At 41.8% G+C, this 27,917-nt stretch overlaps 1 protein-coding gene across 2 annotated transcripts; it reads right to left on the bottom strand.

Annotated features, from left to right (window-relative positions):
• Window positions 1–238: 238 nt before the first annotated feature.
• Window positions 239–23,598, bottom strand: ETS2 (ETS proto-oncogene 2, transcription factor). 2 transcript variants are annotated; one of them, XM_053311932.1, is made up of 10 exons: window positions 23,289–23,598; window positions 16,179–16,250; window positions 9,660–9,780; window positions 8,164–8,283; window positions 7,628–7,828; window positions 6,498–6,584; window positions 5,091–5,333; window positions 4,087–4,354; window positions 3,149–3,263; window positions 239–1,744 (listed from the first exon to the last, which is right to left on the bottom strand). In XM_053311932.1, the coding sequence occupies exons 2-10, from the start codon at window positions 16,248–16,250 to the stop codon at window positions 1,529–1,531; spliced, it is 1,443 nt and encodes a 480-aa protein (XP_053167907.1). In that variant the 5' UTR covers window positions 23,289–23,598; the 3' UTR covers window positions 239–1,528. The 2 variants fall into 2 exon arrangements, with proteins under 2 accessions (XP_053167907.1, XP_053167906.1); XM_053311931.1 differs by having other exon boundaries at window positions 23,097–23,597.
• Window positions 23,599–27,917: the final 4,319 nt, after the last annotated feature.

Raw genomic sequence — 27,917 nt, 5'->3', positions numbered from 1 at the left:
CTGGTGTACCAGCTGTCTCCATTGAAAAGGAGTCACCTTGTAGAGGGCAGAGCTTCTTGTGCACAAGAGAGTTCCTGCATCCATGAGAAATCAGTGCATACCCAGCCTTTATTGGCATTGAGATGGAAGAGACTATCAAATCATGTGGCTTATCAGAAGTTTAGATGTGTGCCAACAAAGCAAGGACTATGTCTGAAGATAGTTGTATGAACAGGGGAAACTAAGCAAAGGGACACAGTTACAGGTTCAAGAGGTTTTATTACAACATTTTTTAAAAAAACCTCACATTATACATTTAAGTTTACATCAATCTCAGATAAAAAATAGTTTTCTTACAAATTACATGTTTCCAGTGAAGGTGTGTGGTTTTTTCTTTGTTTTTTGTTTTTGCAGTAAAAATAGCTGCTACATAGCTTTCTCCTGATCACTGAAAAGGAGTCAGAATTATTTCAAAAATAGAATTCATATTTTGATCAGTGTAATTCACTACAGGGGAGGGCAGCAGTCAACCGAAAGAGAAAAAAGCATTATATATAAACTGTTTTTTAAAAGGACATGCATAGAAGAGATGTCATCAATAAATATATTTTTTAAACATTAATTTCAGTTGGAGGAGGAGTCAAAGGAGAGCCTTAATGCCCCAGACTGCAGTCTGTCAGCCCTGGATCATACCATATGCACAACCAAAAGGCACATATCATGTGTCTTATCAACTCCCCCTTGAAGGATGTGGTAGGTGCTGCCACTCCATGGTGAAACCACTTGCCTCCTCTTTCAGACACTTACATTAGCTTAAGTTACAACACACAATATCTATTAAATAGGAGCATTATGTTGCCAGAGAATCATTAATGAGCACACACGCAAACACACACACACACCTCTCTCCCCCGCCCCCAATATACAGACTTTTGAAATGGTATGATCGTTCCCTTCTTGTGAGGACTCTCTGCCATTGCTCCAGCAGGTTCTGACAGGAGACTCTGGCTATGCAACTTGTTTGTGTGTGTATATAAGAGAATAAGGACATACTTTGAGAGAATGCCCAATGCAAATCCACCTCACCACCTGCGTTAAAATAAAGGACATCTAACCTTGTCTCTTTTAGTCAGACATGTCGTGCCATGTAGAATCTGCAAGGTAGTTATTTTAGGGGTTTTTGAGCTAGAACTTCTGATGGCTATCAGCCTTTGGAATGGGTAACACCCTTAATTACAGGCAGTATAAATAACCAGAACACTGAACCCTGGAGCAATTTCATATCTCCAGGTTACAGCTGGGAACCGTGCTGACCTCCACGCTAGCTACTCAGAAGGACTGATACAGCAAGATCTGAAGTCATTGTGCCTGATGAAATAAGGCCACTTCTCTTTCCTTCCACTTCCCCTGGTTACAAAGTCACTTCTTTAAGGTTCTTAACATCGCACCACTCCAAACAGTCAGAAGATAAAGCCAACGACTGCTGCAAGAGGGCCCCAATTCATGTGTTCTTGTATTCTTGGCCAATGTTTATACAAGATTGCAACCCTCAGTCTTCTGTGTCCGGCTGCACTCCTAACATGGCATGAAGCTCCTCTGCCGTATATCCCAACAGATTCTGTAGGTCACATACAAAACGGTATACATAACGTTTCCCTGATGTCTTGTGAATTATGTTCTTGTCATAATAATAGCGCAGACCACGGCTCAGCTTCTCATAGTTCATTTTGGGCTTGTTTTTCCTCCTGCCCCATCGTCGTGCAACCTTAAGGCAAAGCAGAAATGGCAATTAATTTCATTATAAATATTTTAGTCAACTGCTGATTAACTGTGTATTTTAAGTATTTTGCAGTAGAGTCATTTTAGCTCATTTCATACATATCAGCTTGAATCACTAGCAGTTATATGAGCAAAGTTCACTGGAGCCCAACAAGGATTAAAAATTGCAATATTAATATGAAAGGGAAATGCAGAAAGAAATGATTCCTTAAAGGAATCTGAACTGCTAAGGCAGAATGAAATCTCTGGCATATAAAGTGTTATGAGTTACAAAATATTTTTTAGGTAGAAGATGAAACTTCAAGTCGTGACAAACCTTATACATCCAAAAAGAACTCTAAAAAATTTAATGTTTGTTCTAAAGAGTGTCTACAGATGTAAACATTTTAATCATGACAACCTGATGCTTAACAGAAAGCTTTGGTGTTTTCAAGGAGCATTGTTTCTATGCTGGTTCAGTTATTCTAAATAAGACTACATTTAAAATGGATCTTCACTCTATATACCAGCATATATAGAGTGAAGTTCATCTGGTGGTAGCTTGGGATCAGAGGTTCCTCCACAGTTGGTCCTAAACTGTGGAATGTGCTCCCTGCAGAAAATCGAGAACTGACAACATTACTGGTTTTCCAGAGAAGACTTTTAAGACTCTTGAGGCTCTTCATGTGATCAAAGTGAAGTACCTCAAGGTGGTGTGTGAGGAGAACAGGCTTAGCCTGCTCTCCCTGCACATGAGCTGAGCACTTGCCCTGGGCGGCCAGATTGGCCACCCACACAACTGCCGGCTCAGTCACGGAGCCTGTTGGGGTTGAGGGGATTGGGGGCCGCCCAGCCCCTGGAAGTCCCAGGGGGCATTCTGGGGAGGACCCCCCCCCCGAGGCTGGGAGGCTTGTAGGTGCCTCCCGGTCGGGGGTCTCCTCATGAGCCGCCACAGCGGAAAGTCATGCCATGGCATCACACTATCAAGAAAACCATGTTAATGGAGCATTTGCTCCATTAAACTGGTTTAAGGAGAGGGGGAATTAGGCAGGCTAGCTGCTGTAGAACCTCTGGGCTCACCTGCGAGCCAGTGGTTCTGATGCTTACTAGAAACCAGGCTGGTCTCCTTTAGCCCGGTTTCTAGTGATCATCAGAATAGCTTCTCTGTATTTTGTTTTTCAAGCTGGCCTTCTGACTTTTTTAGTCTGGTTTTTAAATAGTTAGATTTCAGTTTGTAGTTCTTATTAGATAGAGCAGTTATATATATATCTCTCTGTGTGTGTGTGTGTGTGTGTGTGTGTGTGTGTGTGTGTGTGTGTGTGTATACACACTTTTGAAGCCCAACCTCCTCCTTTGTTGTACTATAAATAGTCCCCAAGCCCTTTTTATTCATGACAACAAAACTACTAACCTCATCTGGGTCAGCTAATTTAAACTCCCATCCATCTCCAGTCCAGCTAATGAAAGACTGACAAGATTTGTCAGTTAGAAGCTCTAGAAGGAATTGCCACAATTGTATAGGTCCACTACCTGTTAACAAGATAAAAGATAAATATTAAATAATGATATTTTAACATTCCTTTTCAACAAAAGTATTCTCATATCAGTTCACATAGAAGAGTGAGAAGATTGTTCTCTGTCCCAATGGGACTTGAAACTAAAGAGAGACATAAGTAAACAGCCACTGAAGAGACGCCATGCTGGGCTGAATAGCGACAGTAGCTTACCGTCTGCTAAATATGCCAGTTTGAAAGGTGCCTCTTTGCTCAGTTAACAGAGGTTATAATCATGAGTAGTTTCATGTGTAAGGGACTAACTCTCAGAATTTGATATAAAATTTGGGGGTGTGTGGTGGGCTGCATGCAGCCCATGCACACCCAGAGCAGGGTGGCAAGAGCGCCCAGCTGAGGGAGGATCCCTCAATGTACTGCATTCCTGGTGGGGTGCATTGAGGGATGCCAGAGAAGTTTTTCTTCTGGCTCCTGCTCTGCCGCTTGCTGAGGCTCCAGTTGTATGCCACAGCAAGTGGCAGAGCCTTTAAATGGCAGTTGCTCATGTGCAGGGAAAAAGGAGCCTGCCTCCTCACCAGCCTTCCGCCCTGCCTGCATGTTTGGTCATGTGCACAGAATAGGATGCAACATATTGCTTTAATAAACCCTTATCTGGCAATAATGCAATATTTGAAGTCCAAACAAATTGGATGTGATCCTACCATACCCAATAAGAGCTTTCCTTTGCTGTAGCTTTTACTCAAATGGCCTTGCACCTTCATGGAGCATTAGGCAATCAGTGAAAGAAGAGAGGCAGGGAGAGAAAGAGTCCTACAGACAAAAAGAAAAGATATAATACTTGCCAGTAAACCCTGCTAGAATTGCTGCTGGTATAACTGGTTTCCCTTGTTCCACAGGGTCACTCCTTTCTTGAATGTAGTCCTTAAAGGACATTGTGGGTTTGTTCAGACACAAGGATTGGCTGCAATCATCTTCAAAACTCTCATAAGATGGCACACGTTGAACATCCACCAAGGAAGACTGGCTGTTCCAGGACTGTAGCAGTGAATCTGAGCCTTCATAGCTTTCTGTGCCACTGTCACCTGAATCATGCTCTCTAGGTTTACCTTAAAAGTGGGGAAGAAAACCCACTTAAATAATGCAAGACTTTACTTATTTTTAAAATATTAATAGTACAGCTGAAATGAACTGGATTCTAAATTTGTGTAGTGTTACAAGCAAGGCAGAGAGACTATGGACTCAAATTCAATTTTTACTTCAGTTTCTTATATCCATTAAGATTAGACTAATTAGGCTTTCCTACACTACCAAGAACACACATCACTGAGGCTGCATACAACTAGAAGTTATTAGTCCTTCATTTTAAGTCTGTTCTGTGATGTTTTGGAGAGTAAGAATACTAGCCTAATTCCAAGGTTTTCTCATTAGCAGATCACCGAGTTTCAATTTTATAAAACATTTGTAATTTACACTGAAATCTGAATGCAAGATGTGTACAGACAGAAGTGGGCTCGCTTGAAATGCATCAAGCAAACTATCAATTATACAGAGCTTTAAAACCGCCTAGAGATTTTTATACTAGGTGGCATATTAGTTTAATTAATTAATTAAATTAATTAATTAATTAATTAATTAAAGGAAGGAGTGAGGTAGACTGTTGAACCAAAAAGAAAAGGTTAAAAAGAACCACCAGAACTTGGGATATTTGACTATGTATCACTTGAGCACATTAGCAGCTTTATTGTACTGTGGAGTTTGGCTCTAGGACTTGGCTATATCCTAACTCCCCACCCCCATAGACTACTCAGGGTATACACATGGACAGGATACTGTAAGTCTTACCCGAGTTATCCAACAGCAAGTTAAGGTTGTTTCTTGTGAAGTCTTGATTTATGGAGCAGTAGTTTATATTGACAGTTTCTAGCTGTGCTTTAGGAAACATCTGAAATTCCTGTTTTGGGGTAACTAGATTTGGTCCAGCAGGTGTCCGACACATGTCTCCCAGAAGGCTGGTTTTTTGATAGCTGAGCATTTTAGGATAGCTGGGCACTTGAGCGCAGTACTGTGCTTGTTCAATATTAATACCTGAAAAACAAGTGTATATTTGTTTTTTTTATTAAAGTCCCTGTTGTAAGACCATTGAATAGTACCATCTCTCAAGCACAGTAACTCACAGATGACCCTAAAAATGTTTCAGCAGAACCCTGGCTATCTGCTCTATGTACCCTAGTCCCGAATTCATGACAACCAATGGAGTAAATTCCACTGACATCCAAAATCTTTCCACCTGTCCCCACACAAAGCCACTGATTTCTGAAGACTACTGAGGCCCTTAGAAAACTATTAATGTGTAGTTCTTTTAATACACCAGATAAGAATACAGATTTAATCTGGTGCTCTTTCTTGCTTTTGTGAAGAGACCAATGGTGTTAGGAGTTGACAGCTTATTGTCAGTCTCCATGATCCAACATTTGTCTCTAGTCATTTGCACAAGCTTCAGAGCACACATTGGAGCTGGTGTTTTGATTTTGCCTCCCACTAACTTAAAATACCAAAAACCAAGTACTGAGTTGTATCCAAAGAAGTTAGTATTGAAATCAATAAGCAATCTAGACACAACTCTTTGGATACAACCCAATGTATTTTATTAGTTTAAGTCAATACATCCAGATCTGTTTGGCTGCAAGTTTAGTGATCAGATGTATCCAATATTGAACTTCTTGAGGTTTTTTTTTTAAAGTTTATATATAGTTTGTTATTTCTTACACTGTAGTCAGCACAAGTAAATAAAAAACCTCATGCAACTATAAGAGACATGTACAAGGATATGTGTATTCCATGCCATTTGTCGAGTTATTGCACAGAACACATTCTGCTTTTTGAATCTCTGCTCCCCTCCCCACTTTAAGTTTCTAGCTTTCATGGACTTGAAGAAGTGTTTAAAAGCTTATTCATGCTGTCTCTTCCATTTATTTCATTCTACTGCCCATTCCTGGTTAAAACAAGAACAAAAAACCCTATATTATCTGAAAACTTGATTCAGTAAATCTGATTAACAAGAAGTATTTTTGAAGACTTGCTGAATTTGTGTGGACACACAGTTCTGAGTGTGCACACGTGTATATTTTATTTACACACACACTCACTCTGTACAATACAAGTATAAAACTGGGGATTCACCAACATCAGAAGGAAAGTCAGCAACTCTAGCTTTTAACAAGTGCAATTAGCCTAATTAATGATACTTACCCAATGAGGAGGAGTTGTTAACCCAGTGTGGAGATGAGGTGAGATGGGAGTTTTCCATATACTGATTATGTGGCTTTGCTTCATTGTCTGAAAGTAGAGCAAGCAGTACTTTACACACTTCTGGACAGGAACATTTATTTTAATGCGTTAAAGACAAAATGCAGCTCATATCACACAAATGAGTCATTCTAACACATTTTTGATTGAGATTGGTGAAACTGTCTGTTACATGAGTACATATTTAATGGACAAGAACCTAACCATCTAACAAAAATGATTAGGGATGTGCCTGAAACGTTTTGGAGGCCATTATAAAGGCCTCCGAAATGTTTCGGCTCCATAAGCCGTTTTGGTGCTTTGGCACCAGTGGGGGTAGTTCTTTAAGGGTGGGGGAGGGTGCACTCACCCCTCCTGCCGCATTTCCCCCGCTGGCACTCTGTTATTTTTGAGCCCCTCGGGGCGGCAGCGTTCCTCCCTGCCGCCCCGTTCCCCCTATCGGCCCGAAGTAGCAAGTGCGCGTGCGCACACACGCAACAGCTGCATGTGCACTTGCTACTTCCAGCCGATGGGGGAAACAGGGTGGCAGGGAGGAACGTTGTCACCCTGAGGGGCTTAAAAATAACAGAACGCTGGTGGGCGAAATGAGGCGGGAGGGGTGAGTGCACCCTCCCCTGCCCTTAAAGAACTACCCCCACTGGCACCAAAGAACATTCAGGCACATCCCTATGAATGATTTTAAGTCCCTTTGATTTAAAGATGGGAGACAGAATTCAGTATATTTAAACTCTTCCATTTAAATAAAGAGGAACTAAAAGTTCTTGAACTGAGGCTGGATCATGCTTTTTAAGGATACATAGGTTTCTTGCAAACATAGCAAACTATTTCCCACAAAATAGTGGTTTTATTTACACTATTAAATATTACACTATTACACTATTTTATAAACAACAGAATTGATTGTATTAATCATTACAACAACCCAGACATACATAACCCAGTACCTTTGAATAATGCTTAACAAAAGAGTCTAGCATTTACCCTGATATTTTCTAACAGTTTTTGAAGCTTATTTCTTTCTTTACTACCTGTATCACATATATGAAACCATTACTTGGCTTTTGCTTATTTACCTTTTATCATCTGATCCAAGTGTTCCCACAGAATGTCACCCACATAATCTGGTGCCAATTCCAAGAAGTGCTCCTTTCCCAAGTTGCATAATTCCTGGCCATTCATGGCAAACTTCTCAAAGTTGACATTTGCCAAAGTAAATTCATTGGTAGCCCAGAGAAGCCACTGGTATACCTGATGCTGTGTCCATTGCCATGGATCTGCAGGGGAAAGGACAAATTAACACTATTTTTCAAAACCCCATCCTGTTATCTTTTAGCTAAAGCACACATATATTTACTGGCTCTTGTCACTGAACACAGGAGGACTGACTTATGAGCCAACTTGCATAGGATTGTGCTGCAAGGCTACAATCCTAAAAATAGTCATTTAGACACAACTTGAAATGTACCTGCAAGCAGTACCATTTAGGATGAAAATGCCACATGACAAAGAGTGTCATTTTGTCCATTGATATTCTAAAACGATTTGAGAGAGAGAGAGAGAGAGACTGACTAAACAGCATAATCTTGTGCACTGTAAAGAAAATACTTACTATGTGGAATGCCCAATCTGTGCTGCTCCTTTGTGAAACCGCTGAAAGTTGCTTTTAAGGCCTGACTCATCACAGCCTTACTACAGGGGGTTAAAAGAGGCAGTTCACAGCTGTTTGATTCTGAAAGGCAGAAGAGTTTAAATGTTTGGGATCACAAGAGAAGGTAAAAGTCCATTCTTGCTACTTTTACAAAAAGGAACAGGAGAAGTATTTAAAATCTCTAGTTTTTATAAGAACTAAAGCAAGACAAGTAAGACATTTTCGACCAAGCCAATCCAAAAGCCAAGCTGCATGTTGTACAGAATTTGTTGGTGTAGCTTCAGAAGTGACAAGTAACTTCAACACCAAGAAGAACTGAAAAGCAACCATGGTCACAGTAGCAGAATTATTTGCATAAACCAGTCATTGAATAATATGTTTAACAGAAGATGGAAACCCAAGGATTCCCCCACTACACCAAATGAAACTCACTGAGTAGGTGAAGTCACATTACCCTTCCTTCCTAATGCAAAGAAGGCTTATACATTCTTTCTAGCTTTATATTATCAAACACGGCCTCAGTTTATTTACTAGCACAATGTAGGTTATATAAATCAAGTTGTTTGTGTGCACACCCAAGCAGCTTCCAATTCCAAGTCTCCTCTATGGGACTTTTCTAAACATCAATGTTTATAGAAAAAGATGTGAGGATGTGTCCAAACCTGTCTTTGCAACCGAAATGGAATATTTAGATAGTGCCCAACTTGTTCTTTATTTCTGCATTTCTTTCGGATACAATTGATCTTAATGATCTGAACACAAACTTGATGTTATGCAAGAACAGATTGGCCTTTGCTATACACAATTTCAATTATTTTTTTAAACTATCATTTTCTGCATTCTCATTGATTTGGCAAGTATACAGCACTATTATGATGAGAACAGTTTAGCCTGAAGCAGGGCTCTGATGAACTAACTTCCGAGTACTTTTCTAAATAGCTCCTATATGCCACTGCAAGTGGCATCAAACATAACCAGAGTAAAATATGGTATTAATTATCAGTTGAACTAGATGAGCCATGTCCTGATTCAAGGCATGGCAGTTCCAATGCACTCATGTAGCTCCTTTTTGTGGAATGGCTTTCCCATTACTTTCAGTGGAGGAAGCCAATGTGTGCAATTTCATCTACTGAAACCCAGTAGACTGGATTTGGAGACCCAGATCCATACCCAAGAGCCAGATACCCATCTGGCTACCAACTTATCTCTTGACCAGCCAATAATGTAATATTTCACAATATTTCTGTGACCAGCCAACATATTTCCTGTATAAGCCCTACTGAAATGAACAGGAGCTGCCCATGAGGAACAAGTGTGCTCTGACGCCACTCCATTCATCAAGTGCAGAAGAAGTTCCCTACAGACTACATCCCCTCATGCAGGTTACTAGAGATTCCAACCTTTTCAGTATATCTATAAACTAGAATAAGTGCTACATTTCTGAAACTAATATTTACCATAAGAAATAGAATCAAGGCCTGTTGGCACTTCCTGAAGTGTCTGGTCTTCATTTAACGAGGGAAAGTATCCAGTAAATAAAGAGTTTGCACCTTCAAAGCTATCAAATGCAGGTTGCCGCTGAAAAACAAAAATGTAAGAAAGAAAAAGGAGTGAAATGTAGGCATTTTATTAGATTCAAAGCAACTTTAGTATCTTGCAATAGAACTATGTTTAATCCATAGCTTCCAAGCTAAGCAAGGCACCCCTTAGGTTAGATGTTCTGAATTTTGTCTAGTTAAAGCACAGTGATGATGATGATGTAGTGTTGTCAAGTCGGTGTCGACTCTTAGCGACCACATAGAGAGAGTCTCTCCAGGATGACCTGTCTTACGCTAGGCCTTTAAGGTCTCTCAGTGGTGCATTCATCGCTGTTGTAATCAACTAGCACAGTAGAACACCCATATTAATCATTTTTCCAAGAATCTTAACACTTGCATTATAGAATAATAGATTTTTATTCCCAGATAATGATTTTTCTCCTGGATACAGAAAAGTGATTGATGTTTCTCTTGTTTTCTGCTTTACCAAGACCTCTGCTGCAGTTCAGATGTAAATATTGGAAGTTAAAAAGCCTCTTCAGGTACAAATCATTATGTCCTGGAGTATATGATGCATTTAACAATGCAACAGAAATGTTGCATTAACAAAGCTTTTGGTATTCTTATTTACAGACTGGTTCCTCTTGTATGCAATACTGTTTGAATTGTGGATGATTCAGAAGTAGTTACTGTGTCAAATGCTTGACTGTAACCAATATATTTGTAAGTAAGTGGGAAAAAGTAGTCTGTCAGATTACAGTATCTCAGTCATGTCTTTGTGATGCTAGGAGACAACTAGCTTTTGGAAAAACGAAAGATAACAGACCATCATTATTAATTTTAGCTATTTCTATTTGTAGTGTTGTAATTGGAGGGGTATTGTGCAGGGTAGTTATCCTTATTCTCTCCCTTGAGAAGTCCATAATGCTGGGAAAAGTTGAAGGAAAGAGAAGGACGACCAGCAGCAAGGTGGATGGACTTGATTACGACAGCACTGAATGCACCACTGAGAGACTTTAAAGGCCATGTTAAAGACAGATAATCCAGGAGAGAATCTATTAGGGATGTGCCCGAATGGTCTTCGGCACTGGCGGGGGTAGTACTTTAAGGGTGGGGGAGGGTGTACTCACCCCCCCACCACGTTTCCCCCGCTGGCGCTCTGCAAATTTCAAGACCCTCGGGGCGGCAGTGTTCCTCCCTGCCGCCCCGTTCCCCCCGTCGGCCGGAAGTTGCGAGCGTACATCCATCGTGCAGGCGCGCGCACGGCAGATGGGCGGGCGCACGCGCGCTCACAACTTCCAGCCACTTCCAGCCGACGGGGGGAACGGGGCAGCAGGGAGGAACGCTGCCGCCCCAAGGGGCTTGAAATTTGCAGAGTGCCGGCGGGGCAAACGCGGTGGGGGTGTGTGTACACCCTCCCCCGCCCTTAAAGTACTACCCCTGCCGGTGCCGAAGCACCGAATCCCACCTCAGCGCCGAAATGTTTTGGAGGCCTTTACAATGGCCTCCAATACGTTTCGGGCACAAGCCTAGAATCTATCTATGTGGTCGCTAAGAGTCAACACCAACTTGACAGCACTCAATCAATCATCCTCATGCAGTTTTTAAAAGAAATATACAGAACACCCTTGCATTTCCTGAAACACAATGGAATTATTTCCATGAGTACTCACTGATTTAATGCCAGCAGACTGTGTCTGATACATATCATTATTAGTGGTGTGCCCGAACCGGTCCGGAGCCATGCAAAAGGCCTCTGAACTGGTCCGGAATTTGAGCGGTCCGGTGGGGGGGGGGAGTGTCGCTTTAAGGGCCGGGGGGTAGTACTTACCCCTCCCACTGCTCTTCCCCCTCCAGTGCTCGACTTTTTCCCCGCCCCCATCGTTGTCTGCAAAACTCTGAGCAAGTAGAGTGCCTGTTGCAGCGTGTGTGCACCCGTTGTCGCCACTGGCGCGCGCGCCGCCGGCAGCAACAAGCACATCCGTGGTGCCAGCTTCTACTTGCTCAGAGTTTTGCAGACAACGATGGGGACAGGGGCAGCAGGGAGGAACCCTGCCGCCCCAAAAACGTTTCCTTAAAGTTGAGCGCCGGAGGGGTAAGTACTACCCCCCCGCCCTTAAAGCAACACTCCCCCCAGTGCCGGACCACGCCTCCGTGGTTCTGTGCACATCCCTAATCATTATTAAAGCCCATTCAGAAGGGGAGGAAGCATTGAGGGATGCTCTTGGAGCCTCAGTGAAGTCTAATCTTCACTTTTGTGTATTTAGATGGTAAGGTTTTGAGGTTTTATTTATTTATTTATTTATACATTATATATCCCGCTCTTCCTCCAAGGAGCCCAGAGCAGTGTACTACATGCTTAGGTTTCTCCTCACAACAACCCTGTTAAGTAGGTTAGGCTGAGAGAAAAGTGACTGGCCCAGAGTCACCCAGCTAGTATCATGGATGAATGGGGATTTGAACTCGGGTCTCCCCAGTCCTAGTCCAGCACTCTAGCCACTACACTATGATGGCTTTTATAGTTAGTTATTCATTTGCCTTAGGGTAGGTTCCATTTTAACAACATGTAATACCCTCAAAGACTTGGGGCCAAGATGCCTTAGGAACCATCACCACGCTTCCATATGATCCTGCCTGTCTATTGCCAACTGAGATTCTGGTTGGTAGAAACCAAAAGGGACTTCTTATATACCCTTCCTCATGAGATTAACTTGGCCCCATCTCTTGGTTTTCCATCTCCAATTTAGGAATATATATTTATTTATTTAATTAATATACCACCCTTCCAAAATGACTCAGGGTGGTTTACCACAGGATAAAAACAATTAAAACCAGTTAACTAAAATCAAAACTATAAAAACAGAATAAAACCTATTTAACATTCAAACAGCTAAAAACCCTGGAAAACCAGGCCAACCCTTTAAAACAGTTTACAATAGTTTAAAAACCCTGGAAGGCCAGACCAAACAGATAGGTTTTAAGGGCTCTCATGAAGGACAATAATGAACTCAAATTACGAATTTCTGCTGAGAGTGCATTCCACAGCCCAGAAGCAGCTACAGAGAAGGCCTGCCTCTGAGTTTCCACCAGACAAACTGGTGGTAACTGGAGACAGACCTCCTTAGATGACCTTAACGTGCAGTGGGGATCATGCAGAAGAAGGCATTCTCTCAGACCTAAGCAGTTCAGGGCTTTAAAGGTAATAACCAGCACTTTGTATTTTGCCCAGAAACCTATTGGCAGCCAGTGTAACTGTTTCAAGACAGGCATAATATGGTCTCTCTGGGTTGCCCCAGAGACCAATCTGGCTGCCGCATTTTGAACTAACTGAAGTTTCCGAACTATGTACAAAGGCAGCCCCACGTAAAGAGCATTGCAATAGCCAAGCTGGGAGGTTACACAAGCTGATGCACCACTGTTTTGAGGTCATCCTCTTCAAGGAATGGGTGCAGCTGATAGAAAGCACTCCTGGCCATGGTCTCCACCTGAGAACCCAAGGTAAAGCTGGGTCCAGGAGTAGTACCAAGCTGTACCCCTGCTCCTTCTTGGGGAGTGTTACCCCATCCAGCACAGGAAGATCTAACTCATCCCTCAGATTCTGCTCCCACAATGAGCACCTCCATCTTGCTTGGATTCAGCTTCAATTTGTTATCCCTCATCCAGCCCATTACTACCTGTAGGCAGGCATTTAGAGAATGAGTGCCATTTCCTGAAGATGGCAAGGAGAAGTAGATTTGGGTGTCATCAGCATACTGATAACACCCAGCACCAAATCTCCTGATGATCTCACCCAGCATTTTCATGTAGATATTAAAAAGCATTGGTGACAGAATGGAGCCCTGAGGGACTCCATATAACAGCTCCCATTTTGAGGAGCAACTGTCAACAAGCTCCACCATCAGGAATCTACCCGAGAGATAGGATCAGAACCACTGCAAAGCAGTGCCCCCAGGATCCAGAAGGATACCATGGTCGATGGTATCAAACGCCACCGAGAGATCCAGAAGGACCAGCACACTCCGTCAGTTCCTCAGTAAAGGTCATCCATCAGGCCAACCAAGGCTGTCTCAACCCCATAGCCAGTTCTAAAGCCAGTTTGAAATAGGTCTAGATAACCAGTTTCCTACAAAACTGCCTGGAGCTGGTCAGCCACCACCCTCTTGATCACATTGCCCAAGGGAGATTGCCCGGTAACTATCCATCGCTAAGGGGTCCAGGGTATTCTTCTTAAGGAGTGGTCTAAACATTGCCTCCTTCAGACAAGGAGGCACCCTACCCTCCCTCAGTGATGCATTTATGATATTAACTAATATTCCTGTTTAGGCAAGCATTTGGCTTGCCTTGTGTGTGATGGTTCTTATTCTTGTTGTCTATCTTTTCCTATAGTGTAAGCCAGCCCGAGTACTTAGTTTGGAGTGGAAAGTTGGGACATAAATGCATTAAGTGAATAAGTATGGCTCCTAATAGTTATTAGAATAATTTTAAAAAGCTCTCACACAAATTTTGTAACTATGTATTAACATCTCTAGCACCATCCTACTTAATATGTAGGAAACTCTGTTTAATGAACAGAAATTAAGTATACCCCTTCCCCATGCACTATAGGACAATATAACACTGCAGTCTGTGTGACAGTCACAATAAAGGAAGCCTGAGAGAAAGGATTATAGTTACAGTCCACTTCAGATTGTGCTTGAGGGTTGTTGTTTTTTTAATCTACTGAAATGTCTTCATTCACACCAAGAAAGTGGTTCATTTGTTGATGTGTTATGATGACACATTTCCAAGAATAATGAGGTTTGACTTTCAGTTGAGACGTACCACACTTCCCCCATATAGATTGTATTGCATCTCCTTTTTTGGACTTTTTAAATTCACCCATTTTATCTATCTATTATTTCAAGAGGTTTTGGTGCCAATTTAGGGTATGTTTTCTAGTGGGTTGCTACTAATTTCACCCTTTTATTCAAGAAAGCATGTCACAGAGTAGAGAATCTGATGGAAAGAACAGTCACTCTTAGATATCTGCTTCTAATGGTTAGTTTTAGTCCAAGAAGAGCCGACTGTCATTTTAGTCAATGTGATTTAGTCTAGAATAAAGAAGCTGTTCATGTAGACATTACTCCAATAAGGAAATTCAGCTTGAAGAACTCACTTGAGCTCTTTGTTGTATAAATGAAACTGTTAATAATAAGCCAGCTGTCTGGCCTTCTAACAAAAAATTCTTTCAATGTTAATAGATAAAAGATTTGAGTCATCACCAATACCTAGGGGAAAGGCCAAGAACTTTCAGCATAATTTGGAAACTCCTGTGTTTTGTGTAACTAAATGATTCTTATACTGAGTCAAAGGAAAAAATGCAGTCGCAGAAGCATGAGTAAAAGGCACACTGTACTTCAAACATTATTAGGCATCTTTAAAACATGAAACTAAACAGTATTACAAGTATGTTTAAAGCCCTACGCAGAATAAAGTCGGCTAGTCACATGAGCAATAATTGGCCCAAGTAGTCAAATTTCTATGCCAGTTACTACAGAATAGTGGAAAATAGTACACAAATCCTGAAGGACTGGGAACAGCCACACAGCCGTAGAACTGTGCCCTGCAGCCTACTATGTGCCAACTGTTATGCCTCTAATGTACTTTGTACCTGGTCTACCAGTGGATAACACAGTCCAGGTTAACCATCTGTCACAAGGCTTACATTTATATTATTTGGCTGGCTATGAGTAAGTGGAAATAATATAAGGCCTTTACAGATTCTTACCAGATTACCAGATACCAGACATAAATCGCTCAATTTCTGTTATGATATTCTGACAGAAATTCCCTGAAAACGTTTGATTTCAGGCAACATCAACAAACAGATTCAATAAGGTTGCTTGTGTGACTTGTAATCTATCAATGGCAGTATTTTAGGACATTAGTTGCTATCAAAGGATTGAGCAAAGCATATAACAACAGTTAAGATCAACTTTTTAAGATAAACACTAATATTTTATGTAAAAAAAATCAACTGCATATCAAAATGCTGTTTGAGATCTTCATGTAGCACTCTTTAACAAGCTGGATATGTCTTTATTTTTTAATACACCTCTCTTACCAAGATGACCAGCCCATATTTGATTTTCAAGTTACAAAGCAAACTAGAAACCAATTTCTTTTAAATATTATTTCTTTTTCTAATATAAATGGCTTCCATTAAAAAGAGACAATACAAGCTTATTTGTACTTTTATCTCCATTTAGTTCAGTGAGCCAATAGTTTTCATTGCACTGGCACTGGAAAGTTTAGTTATATTTGGAACAGATTTTCAGCTATATGCTGTCTATGCCATATACAAATACTATTGTATAGAAATACATACAAAAGATATACCCTGAGTAAGGATTAAACTTCCTGTTATTGGGAACATGTCCCCCCAACCCCACAACTCACCTTGAGCAGTCCTCTGTACGCGTTGCATACAGGTGCTACTTGATCCATGTTCTCAATTCCAAAGTCACTCATCTAAAAATGGAAACAGAATGCATAAGAACCATTTTTTCACAGAAACAATAAGCAGCAATTCTCAGTTTATACCTAAACATTTCCCTCTATTGTGGCATACAGAAAGATTATACATGTCACAGAGCTCCTTCATTCAGGAGAGACAGCCAGGATGCAACAGTTATTATTATTTTACATTTATATCTCACTCTTCCTCCAAGTAGCCCAGAGCGATGTACTACATACTTAGGTTTCTCTTTCACAACAACCCTGCGAAGTAGGTTAGGCTGAGAAAGAAGTGACTGGCCCAGAGTCACCCAGCTAGTTTCATGGCTGAATGGGGGATTTGAACTTGGGTCTCCCCGGTCCTAGTCCAGCACTAACCACTACACCATTCTGGCTCTTATATAGTTATATATATAGTTATAGCAATGGCACCTTTCAACTCAAGGACCTGGATCTAAGGAACTGTGTGACTAGTTCTTCAACACTAACCCCCAACTCAATGTCTTCATGTATTTTTATTTATTTATTTTAAGTGAAGCTGTTCGCAACATCGTGGTGTGGAGAGGGGTGGTGGGAGGCGGGGAGGTTCTGTCATTCAAAAGTTCAATATCACTAGGCTCACCTAAGGCTGAAGTAGCTCTTTGAATCCTGGTCAATGATTTTCAGGATCTTTCATTACTTGGGATCTATCCAACTGTGTATGGTCTAGCTATATTTTCACTTATAAGTTAAGTTAGTTTACTATGACTAGATAGGAACTGCTTTTTAAAAAGTGGGTGAAATATCAATATCTAGCCAACATGAATGAAAGACATCCTAGCAAAATCCAGACTTAGCCAAGTTAGCACCAGCAGGCGTACTGTCAGGTCTCCTGCACCCTAAATGAGCCCAGGATGGGGAAAGTGTCCAGTGCACCTTCTGTTTTATCTGTCATTTAACTACTTTAATATGACTAAGCCTCAGTTTGAATCAGGGTGGATTTGATTTAAATCAAACTGATTTAAATCACGATTTAAATCACTAGCAGGGTGGATAAAAATCAATGATTTTTTTTAAATAAAAAAAATTGGATTTTTTTTATTTAAATCGGATTTTTTTGATTTTTTTAAAAAAATCATTGATTTTTATCCACCCTGCTAGTGATTTAAATCGTGATTTAAATCAGTTTGATTTAAATCAAATCTACCCTGGTAGATGCAGTAGTTTGGGCAAGGGCTGCCTACAATGGCCTCATTCTGATGTTTTTTATGTATCTACTGATCAAATAGAAAGCTGTTTTGGCTTGTTTGCATTACATTAAATAAATCTGTCTTTGGACCAAAAATAGAGATGTGCCCAGACAACAGTTCCAAGTCTGGTCTGAATTTTGACCAGTCCACTGTTCAGTTTGGTTTGGCTGAACCACAAACCGGTCCACAGTGTGAGCTGGTGGGTTTGTTGTTGTTGTTTGGGGGGTGGGGGGGGGGAGAACACCACCTTTAAAAGTAAAGACACTGGTCCTTACCAGCGTGTCCACTGCTCCAGGAAGCTTCCTAATGCAGCAGCACTCCCAGCAGCCCACACATGGCAGTTGCTCACCTGGCCTCCATGCATGTGTAGAGGCCAGGTGAGTGAGGGAACCACGCCACCACCATCTGTGGGCTGCTGTGGTGGGGGAGTGCAGTCACAGTAGGAAGCTGCCTGGAGTGGTGGTCATGCTGGTAAGGACCAGAATCTTTATTTTTAATGGTGCTGCTTGTCACCCCCCTGGTGCCACCTTGAACCACTGGACTGAACCAATTTGCTGGACCACGGACCAAACCACAGTCCGGGCAGCCTCAAATCCTTCCTCTTTTTTGCCTAAACAGGAGCTGTGGGGGAGGGCAATCTGGATGAGAACTACAACATCAGCGGAGGAGGACTTTGACACCAATGGGAACTTTGCTCGAGGCAAATAGAAGTCAAGAGGGGGGTGGGGGGCCTCAGGTCCACAGCAGGGACAAAGGATTAAGGCACAGCTCAGAGCATTTGGATGGGACGGTATAGAAATGTAGTAAATATAAAATAAGCACCCCCATGTTCAATCACTTCCAAAGCTCTTGTATAAACACAAGAAAAAACAAGCAATACCACAACTAATGTAACATGTGGCTTGACTCTGTATGTGCACAGAATGACCAATTCTTTCAACTAATTGTTTACCGTATTTATTATTTTATTTCTTTTTACATTTATATACCGCTCTTCCTCCAAGGAGCCCAGAGCGGTGTACTACATACTTGAGTTTTTGATAGAGGAAATGTAGCCTATATTCTCTGCAATACTCAAACTGAACTGAAAAGTAGTTAATTAAATAGTATTGATATCTAAAGTTGATACTATTCACCATAAATCATTAGGCAACTGAAAAAATGCAAGTATGCATGGGCCTTAAAGGACTATTTCCAGCAACTCCTTAAGAGCAAGGGCAATTTCACAGCAATGTCCAAACAGAAACATAAGTTTTGTTTCAACCATACTAATGTATTCAATCCTAAAGTCTTTTTGTTTAAACACTGTCCTGTTTTTGTACATAAGATAATGCAGCCAATATATGAAGCAAATGGCCTGGAAAATACTGAAAGGGCATCCAAGAATTGTTTGGGAAAGTAATGACATAACTGTAATCAAGAGCTTATTCTACACACATATTTACTCCATAGTAAATCCTACTGTTCCTTAGTGAAATTTGTTTCCACACAAGCATATTAAAGATCATCACTTTATCACATTTGCTTTAGGGTTGGGATTTTGTTTTTAATTGGATCTTATTCCAGATTTGTGCAAGCCTTACATGAGATATATTCTGTGGTTCTATCTACACCCTCCCAAATGCCAACCTCACCCTCACCCACTCCAATAATACCACCAGGCCAACATAATCTAAAAGGGTGGGGTGTGAGAGGATGAACCAAAGTCAAGGAATCAAGACATATCCAATTCTGATTTGCTTCCACCAATTCACACTCTATAACATCTTCAGCTAACACTCTAGCCAGGCTTCTTATCTTTGGTAGGGTTAACTATTCTTGTTGCAAGGCCAATCTTAGGCAGTGTTGCATTTCCCCCTAAATTCATCCCGTTAGGTCTACAGAGAATCTGGGCCCTAGGAATTTGCTTAGGCTGCTCACCCCTTGCATCAATCAACACAATTTTTCAGACTAGGCAGGGGTGTAGCAAGCTTGGAGTAGGCCCCGAGACAAGGAGTGGAAGTGGGCCCCTGACCCCTCTTTCTTCTTCAGAGAAAGAGGAAGCACAAAGAGCAAGCTGTCACCTGGCCAGTGGGCCTCCCTCCCTCCAGGGTGCAGGGAGATTTGTCCCCCACCCTTGTTCAATTTGTCCCTCCTTGTTCTATATCCCTGAGATAAGGCACGTATTTTCCTATTTTACCAACCCTTTAAAAGATAGTGTTTAAGGACTCCATTGAAGTAGGGGGAAACAGTAGTGTGAGGATTTTAAAAGTACTGGCAATAGTACAATATGAGTTTCCTGACAAATTCTTAGAATTATTATATTTGATGGAACCGTGATAAGAACTGAAGACGTTTACTCAATATGTGAGGCTCAAGCAAAGGCTATAGAACAGGTTTATAGGGTGCTGTTCAGTTTTTCTCAATGACAGAGTCACCATGAACACATATGATTTATCGAAATACTTTGGCACAACATTGGTTTAACTCTTATCTTCCCAGTCTGTAATACTGTGTACCCATTAGCAAGTACTATTTCCAAAGAAAGCCTTAGTTATCAGCTATCAAACAAACCAGACTGCTGTTCATTTTAAAGCAATATTCAGTCAAAGTATATTTTTAAATTTAAGTTGCAAGATTCCCCCTGGTATAAGAGAACAAAGAGATTATTTAGCTTTCCCCTGCCCCACATGTTTTTTGGTTGTTTGGAATCCCTGAGAATAAAAATGGCAACCTCTTTTAGCACTATAACACTGTTAATTGAAATCCAAATGACTGAAAATATAAAGAGCTATTAAGATGAAGAATTTTTTTAAATCTAGTTTATAACTAAACTATTCAAATATGAAAGGTGTCAAATTCTCTCTCTGTGTGTGTGTATATATATTTATATGCATTTTAAGAGGGTAACATCTGTGTTCTGTATGTTTTCGGGAATTCTGGCACTCTCTCATCCTAGTTCTAAAATACCACTATTTTTCTATTATACTGACACAGCTCTTTCAAAAGGAATATTTCAACCGCTAATTCCTTCTTAGCCTCAAGAGAATAGTTTTGTTTGGCCCCAAGAGTGTAAGGGAGTTATCTAGCCTTTGGACTTTCTGCAAATGATCATAACTTCATTTTATATTAAAACTAGATACCACATATCTTCAGTTTTGAATGCATTCCTTTAGATACATCACATGGAATACAAGGACTCACTGGTCAATTAGTAGAGGTTTCTTCCAGTTTAGTCAGTTTAAATATTTAAACTGATGAGTAACTAAACAGTCACTTTTCTTCCAAGTTTATCTGCTCATTTTGCAGATAATGCATGAAGGCCAATTGTAAGATATGAAATCCTTTACATATGAATACTCACTATTTAAAAACTGAAGTTTGAAGAGGGGGGAAAGTTGGACAACCTTTCTTTTTTTTTGGCACAAATATTAGTATACAAGTATGACTTCCAGATATGTACCAAACCACTGAAGTTACCACAAAATGAACAGTGAGATGAAAAGGAATCATTATTCCCCATTAAGAGAGGTAAAACATCCCTCTGGTCATGATAGAAGGGGCTATTTTATGTTTATAGTGGTCAACAGCTCCATGAGACAAGGCCTCATGGCAGATTCCTCCACTGAGACAGCTACTTACTTTACTACAAACCATCAAGCTAGCTGAGCATTCTCAATCACTAACATGGGGCTGATGCCAAAACAGGACTGAGTATTCATTAACAAATGCTTCCAAGATCTGGTTAACTTCCTCATACCTATGAACATACATTCTTGTCCCAACATTCCAGTTACTATCAGATATGACTTTCCCATAATAAACCATGCATTTTAAAAAAAAATACAACCTACCACAAGGCTAAACCTATCAATTTATCACCAATAAATCGATCCTCTAGCCCTTTCCAGTGCAACTGTGCTATCAAGTCTGTGTCGACTCCTGACGACCACAGAGCCATGTGGGTTTCTTGGTAGAACACAGGAGTGGTTTACCATTGCCTTCTCCTGTGCAGTACGAGATGATGCTTTTCAGCACCTTCCTATATTGCTCCTGCCAGATATAGGAGTTTCTCATACTGCATGTTAGTGTCTTACAAGCAAGTTTAAAATCCTAGCTAGTGAACCTAATAAATAATGATGCAGCACATATGCAATACTTCACTTTGCAAGCAAATGACCTATTCACCCACACAAGGCTTGCAAGATAATTGCAAGATGTGCAGTTAGACATGCCTCTTGAGAAAAGATGTTTTAAAAACCCAAGACAATTGGTTTTCAGGATAAGCACCATTTACACATTGGTTAACAGCATTACAAGGATTAATTTCTATAGTAAATTGGTGAGGTTTTAGTGCCACAAAAGCTTTGTGCATATGAACCTTTTACAAAAAAACAAAAACCTAAGCAATAACCAAACCAAGATATTCTGCAGTTAGTAAGTGTTGGAAAACTCTAGTAGTCTAAGTTAGGACTTAACACTAGGAAACCCCACAAGAAGTGTTTAAAAACACAGACTAACATCTTGACTAGATTTCTCAAGAGTACTACTCAGGGAGTGATCTATGGGATTATTAATTTCAACATGGCTTCCTATAGTAGATTTAGTCATAGGATGTCAACCATAGTTACTTGTATCCTTTTATGCACCTCTAGTCCTTCACTGACTCTCATGGGAAGTCAAATGACATATACAAATAGAAATGAAAATATCCTATTTGACTTCAGGATCATCATTCAACCCCTCCCCCCCAAAAAAAAACATGTTTAGAAGCAATTCTCAATCTCCAATAAAACAAATATGACATTAAAAAATACTTGAAGAACAGATTCCTACCACCAATTCCAACACAGTTGTATTTTCCCTCCACCAAAGTCATCGTTTACAGGCAGCAGAGGCCAAAATTCAAATTATCACTTGAACTCCAAAGCCATTTACAGAGAAAGTGCAGAGACCTGTTACTCCCTAGGCAAACAGCTGCTTCCATACTCAGTGAGGCTATATCATGCACAACAGCAGGCAACGCTGCCAACACAAGAGAGGGGAGAACATCGAATTACATGTAAGAGCAGAAGATTCATATCTGAACTGGCCCTCTTGGAGTAGACCCACCGCTCAGTCGTAAAATCACATGACTGGCACACTGAAGGTGCCAGGTCCAAGTCCTGCCATCTCCAGGTAGGGCAGGGAAAGACCTTTGTAGACCTGAAACCTTAGAAAACTGTTGCCAATCGATGTAGACAACACTGAGCTAAATGGACCATTATTGGTCCACTTGATAGAAGGCAGTTTTCTATGTAAGCAGTTGTTAAGCCACAAATACAAGTCGCCAGCCCACAGCCTTTCAACACCTGGATCAAATTCTGTCTAGAAAATCCGGATAAAATATGATTGGGGCGTGGGAGCAACTGCGTCTGTTTTATCCCTAAATGGCCCACAATTCCCTGTCACCCACCTGCCCGGGCAGTCACTGGGGCCAATTGGTTTAGCAAGTCTGCCCAAGGACAGCCACGGACACTTCCCCAGCACCAGGCGCGCTCGCCTCCCAGGGCGAGGGTCCTGGCCCATTAGTCACCCTCCGCTCAGCAGCTGTATTTCCCCCGTCTACGTCTCTCCCACCACAGTCCGGATGCCCTCCTTCAAGGACTCTCACCTGGACCCCGCTCGAGCTGAAGTCCAAGAGGAACTCAGTCCTGTCACGACGACCCGCTTCCCAAATGCTGCTGCTGCTGCTGCCGCCCGCCTTTTGGGATCCCAGGGTATCCTTGCGCGGCAGCCGGAGACAAACACACCACACAACGCGACGTTATCCCAGCACAGCTTCTGGCGAGGAGGAGAGACTCACAGCACAACGAGCCGTTGCCGGAAAGAGACGAGGCGAAGGGAAAGGCGTAAGAAAACTCCCAGGGCGCGAGAGAACGTGAGGGTGACGGAACACACGCTGGCTTCCCGCCGACACGGCTGGTGGCCCTGGAGCGAATGCGCTGCGCTGCCCCGGTTTGGGCACGCCTGGCTCTTGACTGGGCGAGGGAGGGAGGCGGAGCTTGCCTTTCTTCGGCCCGGCCCAGCCTAGTAGAGCCGCCTCCCATCGAGAGGAGGAAGAGCTTCTCGGCTAGGCAGCTGTTGCCGCTGCTGTTGCGTTGGCCTTCGAGAGCCCGGGGAGGAGCCCGCCCTTCCTCCGTTCCCTTCCCTTCCCTGTCACTGGGGAAGAAACAAAAACAACAGAGTATTGTGTGGCGCGAAGACTAAAACGATTGATTCAGGCACCGCGTTTCATGGATTGGAGCCCACTGGTGTGTGAACTACTCAGTTAATGGATAGACAAGATACAAAGGCGGGTACAGTCTTAATACAATAACTGAATGCAACTTGAAACTCTGAGAGGAATGGGCGGGTGTGTGTCTCCGATCTGTTCTGAATGATTGTTTCCTTCCTCTGCTAGTTGACAGGGTGCAAGGAAGTCTGTGAGGAAATCTGCCTCACCAAAATAAGCAGAGGGAAAGGATTGCCTGAGTTGTTTCAAAGAAATCCATCAGTAAAAATCCATCAATACAAGAACAGTGATTTACACAAACTGAAACTTTTTAAATCTTGAGGTCTCACCCATTCCTCTCTTGTCTATGAGAAAGTGATATGCCCAGTGCACATGCATTGTGAACATGAGCACACACTAAGGACATGTGCATGTAAAATGACACAATTACAACCCCTATCCAATCCTATGCATTCAATCCTATGCTTCTTTACTGTCTTCAGTGAGGCTTGCTCCCAGGTAAGTGTGCATACTGTTGGCAGCTTTGTTTTACTTCATTAACCCTCCATAAGGTCATTCTCTGGACTTTTGCTGCAGGGCTGGGAGGAAGGCAGGAGCTTGCCTGCCTTCTCCCCAGATGAGCGGTGACTCGGGTTCTGCCACACAGGGGTGTAGCTAGGGGAGAGGGGGCCGTATTCTTCCCTCTCCCTGGTGGCCCCTCGGAGTGGGAGATAATGAAGAAAATAGAGAAAATTTTCTCCCTCTCTCACAACACTAGAACCATGAGGTCATCCCATGAAAATGATGGCCAGGAATTTCAGGACTAACATAGGGAAGTACTTTTTCACACCGCACATAATTAATCTATGGAATTCTTCCATGGGATGTGGTGATGGCCACTAGGTTGGATGAAAAGGGGCTTAGACAAATTCATGGAGGACAGGACAGGTCCTGGCTACTAGTCTAGTGGCTATTGGCCACCTCCAGCCTCAGAGGCAAGATGCCTCTGAATACCAGTTACAGGGGAGCAATAGCAGGAGAGAGGGCATGCCATCAGCTCTTGCCTGTGGGCTTCTAAGAGGCATCTGGTGGGCCACTGTGTGAAACAGGATGCTGGACTGGATGGGTCATGGGTCTGATCCTATGTTCTTATGGACAGAAACAGTGCATGAGATGAGTTGTGAGCCTTGAGAAGTACATGGCCATCTGAAATATTTTTATAGGTCAATAAAGCACAAATTAAAATGTTAATAAGGTCAACAGTCAAGTGCAGCACTGACTGTGGGATTGCCATTCTCCTCCGCCCTCCCATCTGCTTTGCTGCTCAAATCCTTTATTTTATCCTAGCTGTCATAGCTTGTATCATACTAAAATGGCTTCCCTGCAAAAATAAGTATGTGTCAGTATTTTCTTAGAAGATCACATACCACCAAATAAAAAAACCAAACCAACATTGTCGCTGGGACTGAAAAGTTAATAACTGGGACTCCACCTGAGCAGCAAGGCAAGTTCCAGGACAATAGCAGTTGCACTTGCAGGTTGGGAGATTGGCATAGATAGATCCTAATCAGAACGGCCAAATTTACAGGCATCTTCACTGACATACCAGACTCTAATGTATGTCAATGCATTAGACATATATTAATAGATGTCACATTAATGACATACACTAGATACAATGCATCTAATGGATGTCAAGGTCACCTTCTCTCTAACTTATCAGAAAGAAGGCAACCTTGGACTTAATTCTGAGCGATGTCCAGGACGTGGTGCCAGACGGCAGAGTTGTAGAACCATTGTGGGAACAGTGACCATAGTGTGATCCAATTCAGCTTATATGCGAGTAGAGCATTGCCAAGGAAGTCTAACACAGATGCATTAGACTTCAGAAGAGAAAACTTCTCAGAAATGAGGGGACTGGTAAGAAGGAAACTTAAAGGGTCAAATCACTCCAGAATGCATGGAACCTATTTAAAACCACAATAATAGAAGCTCAGTTGGAATGTATACCAAGAATGAGGAAAGGTGCCACCAAGCTCAGGAGGACTCCAGTATGGCTAACAAGTAGATTCAAGGAAGCTATAAAATGGAAATCCTTTAGAAAATGGAAGTCCTGACCAAATGAAGAGAACAGAAAAGAACATAAATTCTGGCAAAATAAATGCAAGGGATGCAAAAAGAGAGTTTGAGGAGCATATAGCTAAAAGTGTCAAAGGGAATAACAGAAACTTCTTTAAATAGATCAGAAGCAGTTAACCTCCCAGGGAGGCAGTTGAACCCTTAGATGATGAGAGTATGAAAGGTATTATTAAAGACGATAAGGAGATTGCAGAGGAGCTGAGTGAGTTATTTGCATCTGTCTTCACAGTGGAGGATACTGACCATATATTATACTCACTCCTAAGCTTTTCAGGCTTGGAGGCTGAAGAACTGGGCCAATTTGAGGTGACAAGAGCAGATGTTCTAAACTATATTGAAAAACAAAAAATTAACAAATCATCAAGGCCAGATGGCATCCACCCAAGAGTTCTGAAGAAACTCAAATGTGAAATTGTCACTCTCCTAGCAAAAATATGTAACTTGCTATCCCTGCAAATAGGCTCTGTACTAGAGGACTGGAAAGTAACTAAGTGACTCAAATTTTCAAAGGGGGCAGGTCTGGGAAACTACTGGTGTTTAGCTTAACTTCTGTTCCGGGGAAAATGATGGAAAACATACTGTACTTAAGGGCAAAATTGTTAAACATATAGAAGAACAGGCCTTGCTGAAACAGAACCAGCATGGTTTCTGCAAGGGCAAGTCTTCCTCACTAACCTTTTGGAGTTCTTTGAAAGTGTCAACAGGCGATCCGGTTGACATAGTATACTTGGACTTCCAAAAAGCTTTTGACAAAGTTCCCTGCCAAAGGCTCCTGAGTAGACTTAGCAGTCATGGGATAAGGGGAGAGATTCATGTGTGGATTAGTAACAGGTTAAAGGACAGGAAACAGAGGGTATAAATGAATAAATGGACAGTTTTCACAATAGAGGGAAGTAACAAGTTGGGTCCTCCAGGGATCTGTATTGGGACCACCGCTCTAACTTTTTCATAAATGATCTAGAAGTTGGGGTAAGCAGCGAAGGGCCCAGATTTGCAGATTACACTAAATTATTTAGGGTAGTGAAATGCAAAACAGATTGTGAGGACCTCCAAAAGGATCTCTACACACTGGCGGAGTGGGTGACAAAATGGCAAATGCGGTTCATTGTAAGCAAGTATAAAGTGATGCATTTTGTGGCAACCCACCCCACAACTTTACATATACACTGATGGGATCTGAGCTGTCAGTGACAGATCAGGAGAGAGATCTTGGGGTTGTGGTGGACAACTTGTTGAAAATGTCAACTCGGTGCATGGCAGCTATGAAAAAGGTATCTTCCATGCTAGGGATCATTAGGAACAGGATTGAAAAGAAAAATGCTAATATTATAATGCCCTTATAAAAATCTATGGTACGACCACATGTTGGAGTATTGTGTTCAGTTCTGGTCACCATATCTTAAGAAGGACATTGTGGAACTGGAAGAGGTGCAGAAGAGGACAACCAAGATGATCAGAGGCCTGGAGCACCTTCCATATGAGACAAGGCTACACCATCCGGGGCTTTTTAGTTTGGAAAAGAGGCAACTATGGGAAGACATGATAGAGGTGTATAAAATTATGCATGGAATGTTGAGAATGGACAGAGATAATCCCCCCCCCCCACAGCACTAGAACCAGGGGCCACCCCATGAGACTGAAGGCCGGGAAATTTAGGGCTGACAGAAGGAAGTACTTTTTCACACAGCACATAATTAATCTGTGGAATTCTCTGCCATGGGATGTGGTGATGGCCACTAGCTTGGATGGTTTTAAAGGGGGCTTAAACAAATTCATGGAGGACAGGCTGGTCTTATATTCTTAATGGCACAAATTGTTCCTACTTCTAGAATGATAGGCAGATCTGATGGACGCACCCTGACTTATATGAGACATTGCCTCCAGTGTCCTTAAACACATCTGTAGATATAGAATTCAGCTTCAGACATGAATTTCCTGTTCAGTTTGATTCAGGTATAATGAGTGTATCATGGAAAGAAGATATATACTGTACAGGAATCAAGATAAAGAAGTGATAGCAAGTTGGTGGTAACACAGGAGGAGAGGGTTGAAGCAGTATAGTGATAGGTGTAGGAACTAGGT

This window comes from Hemicordylus capensis, chromosome 3, assembly GCF_027244095.1.
Source record: "Hemicordylus capensis ecotype Gifberg chromosome 3, rHemCap1.1.pri, whole genome shotgun sequence".
NCBI lineage: Eukaryota > Metazoa > Chordata > Lepidosauria > Squamata > Cordylidae > Hemicordylus > Hemicordylus capensis.
This window is presented reverse-complemented; position numbering and strand designations above follow the sequence as displayed.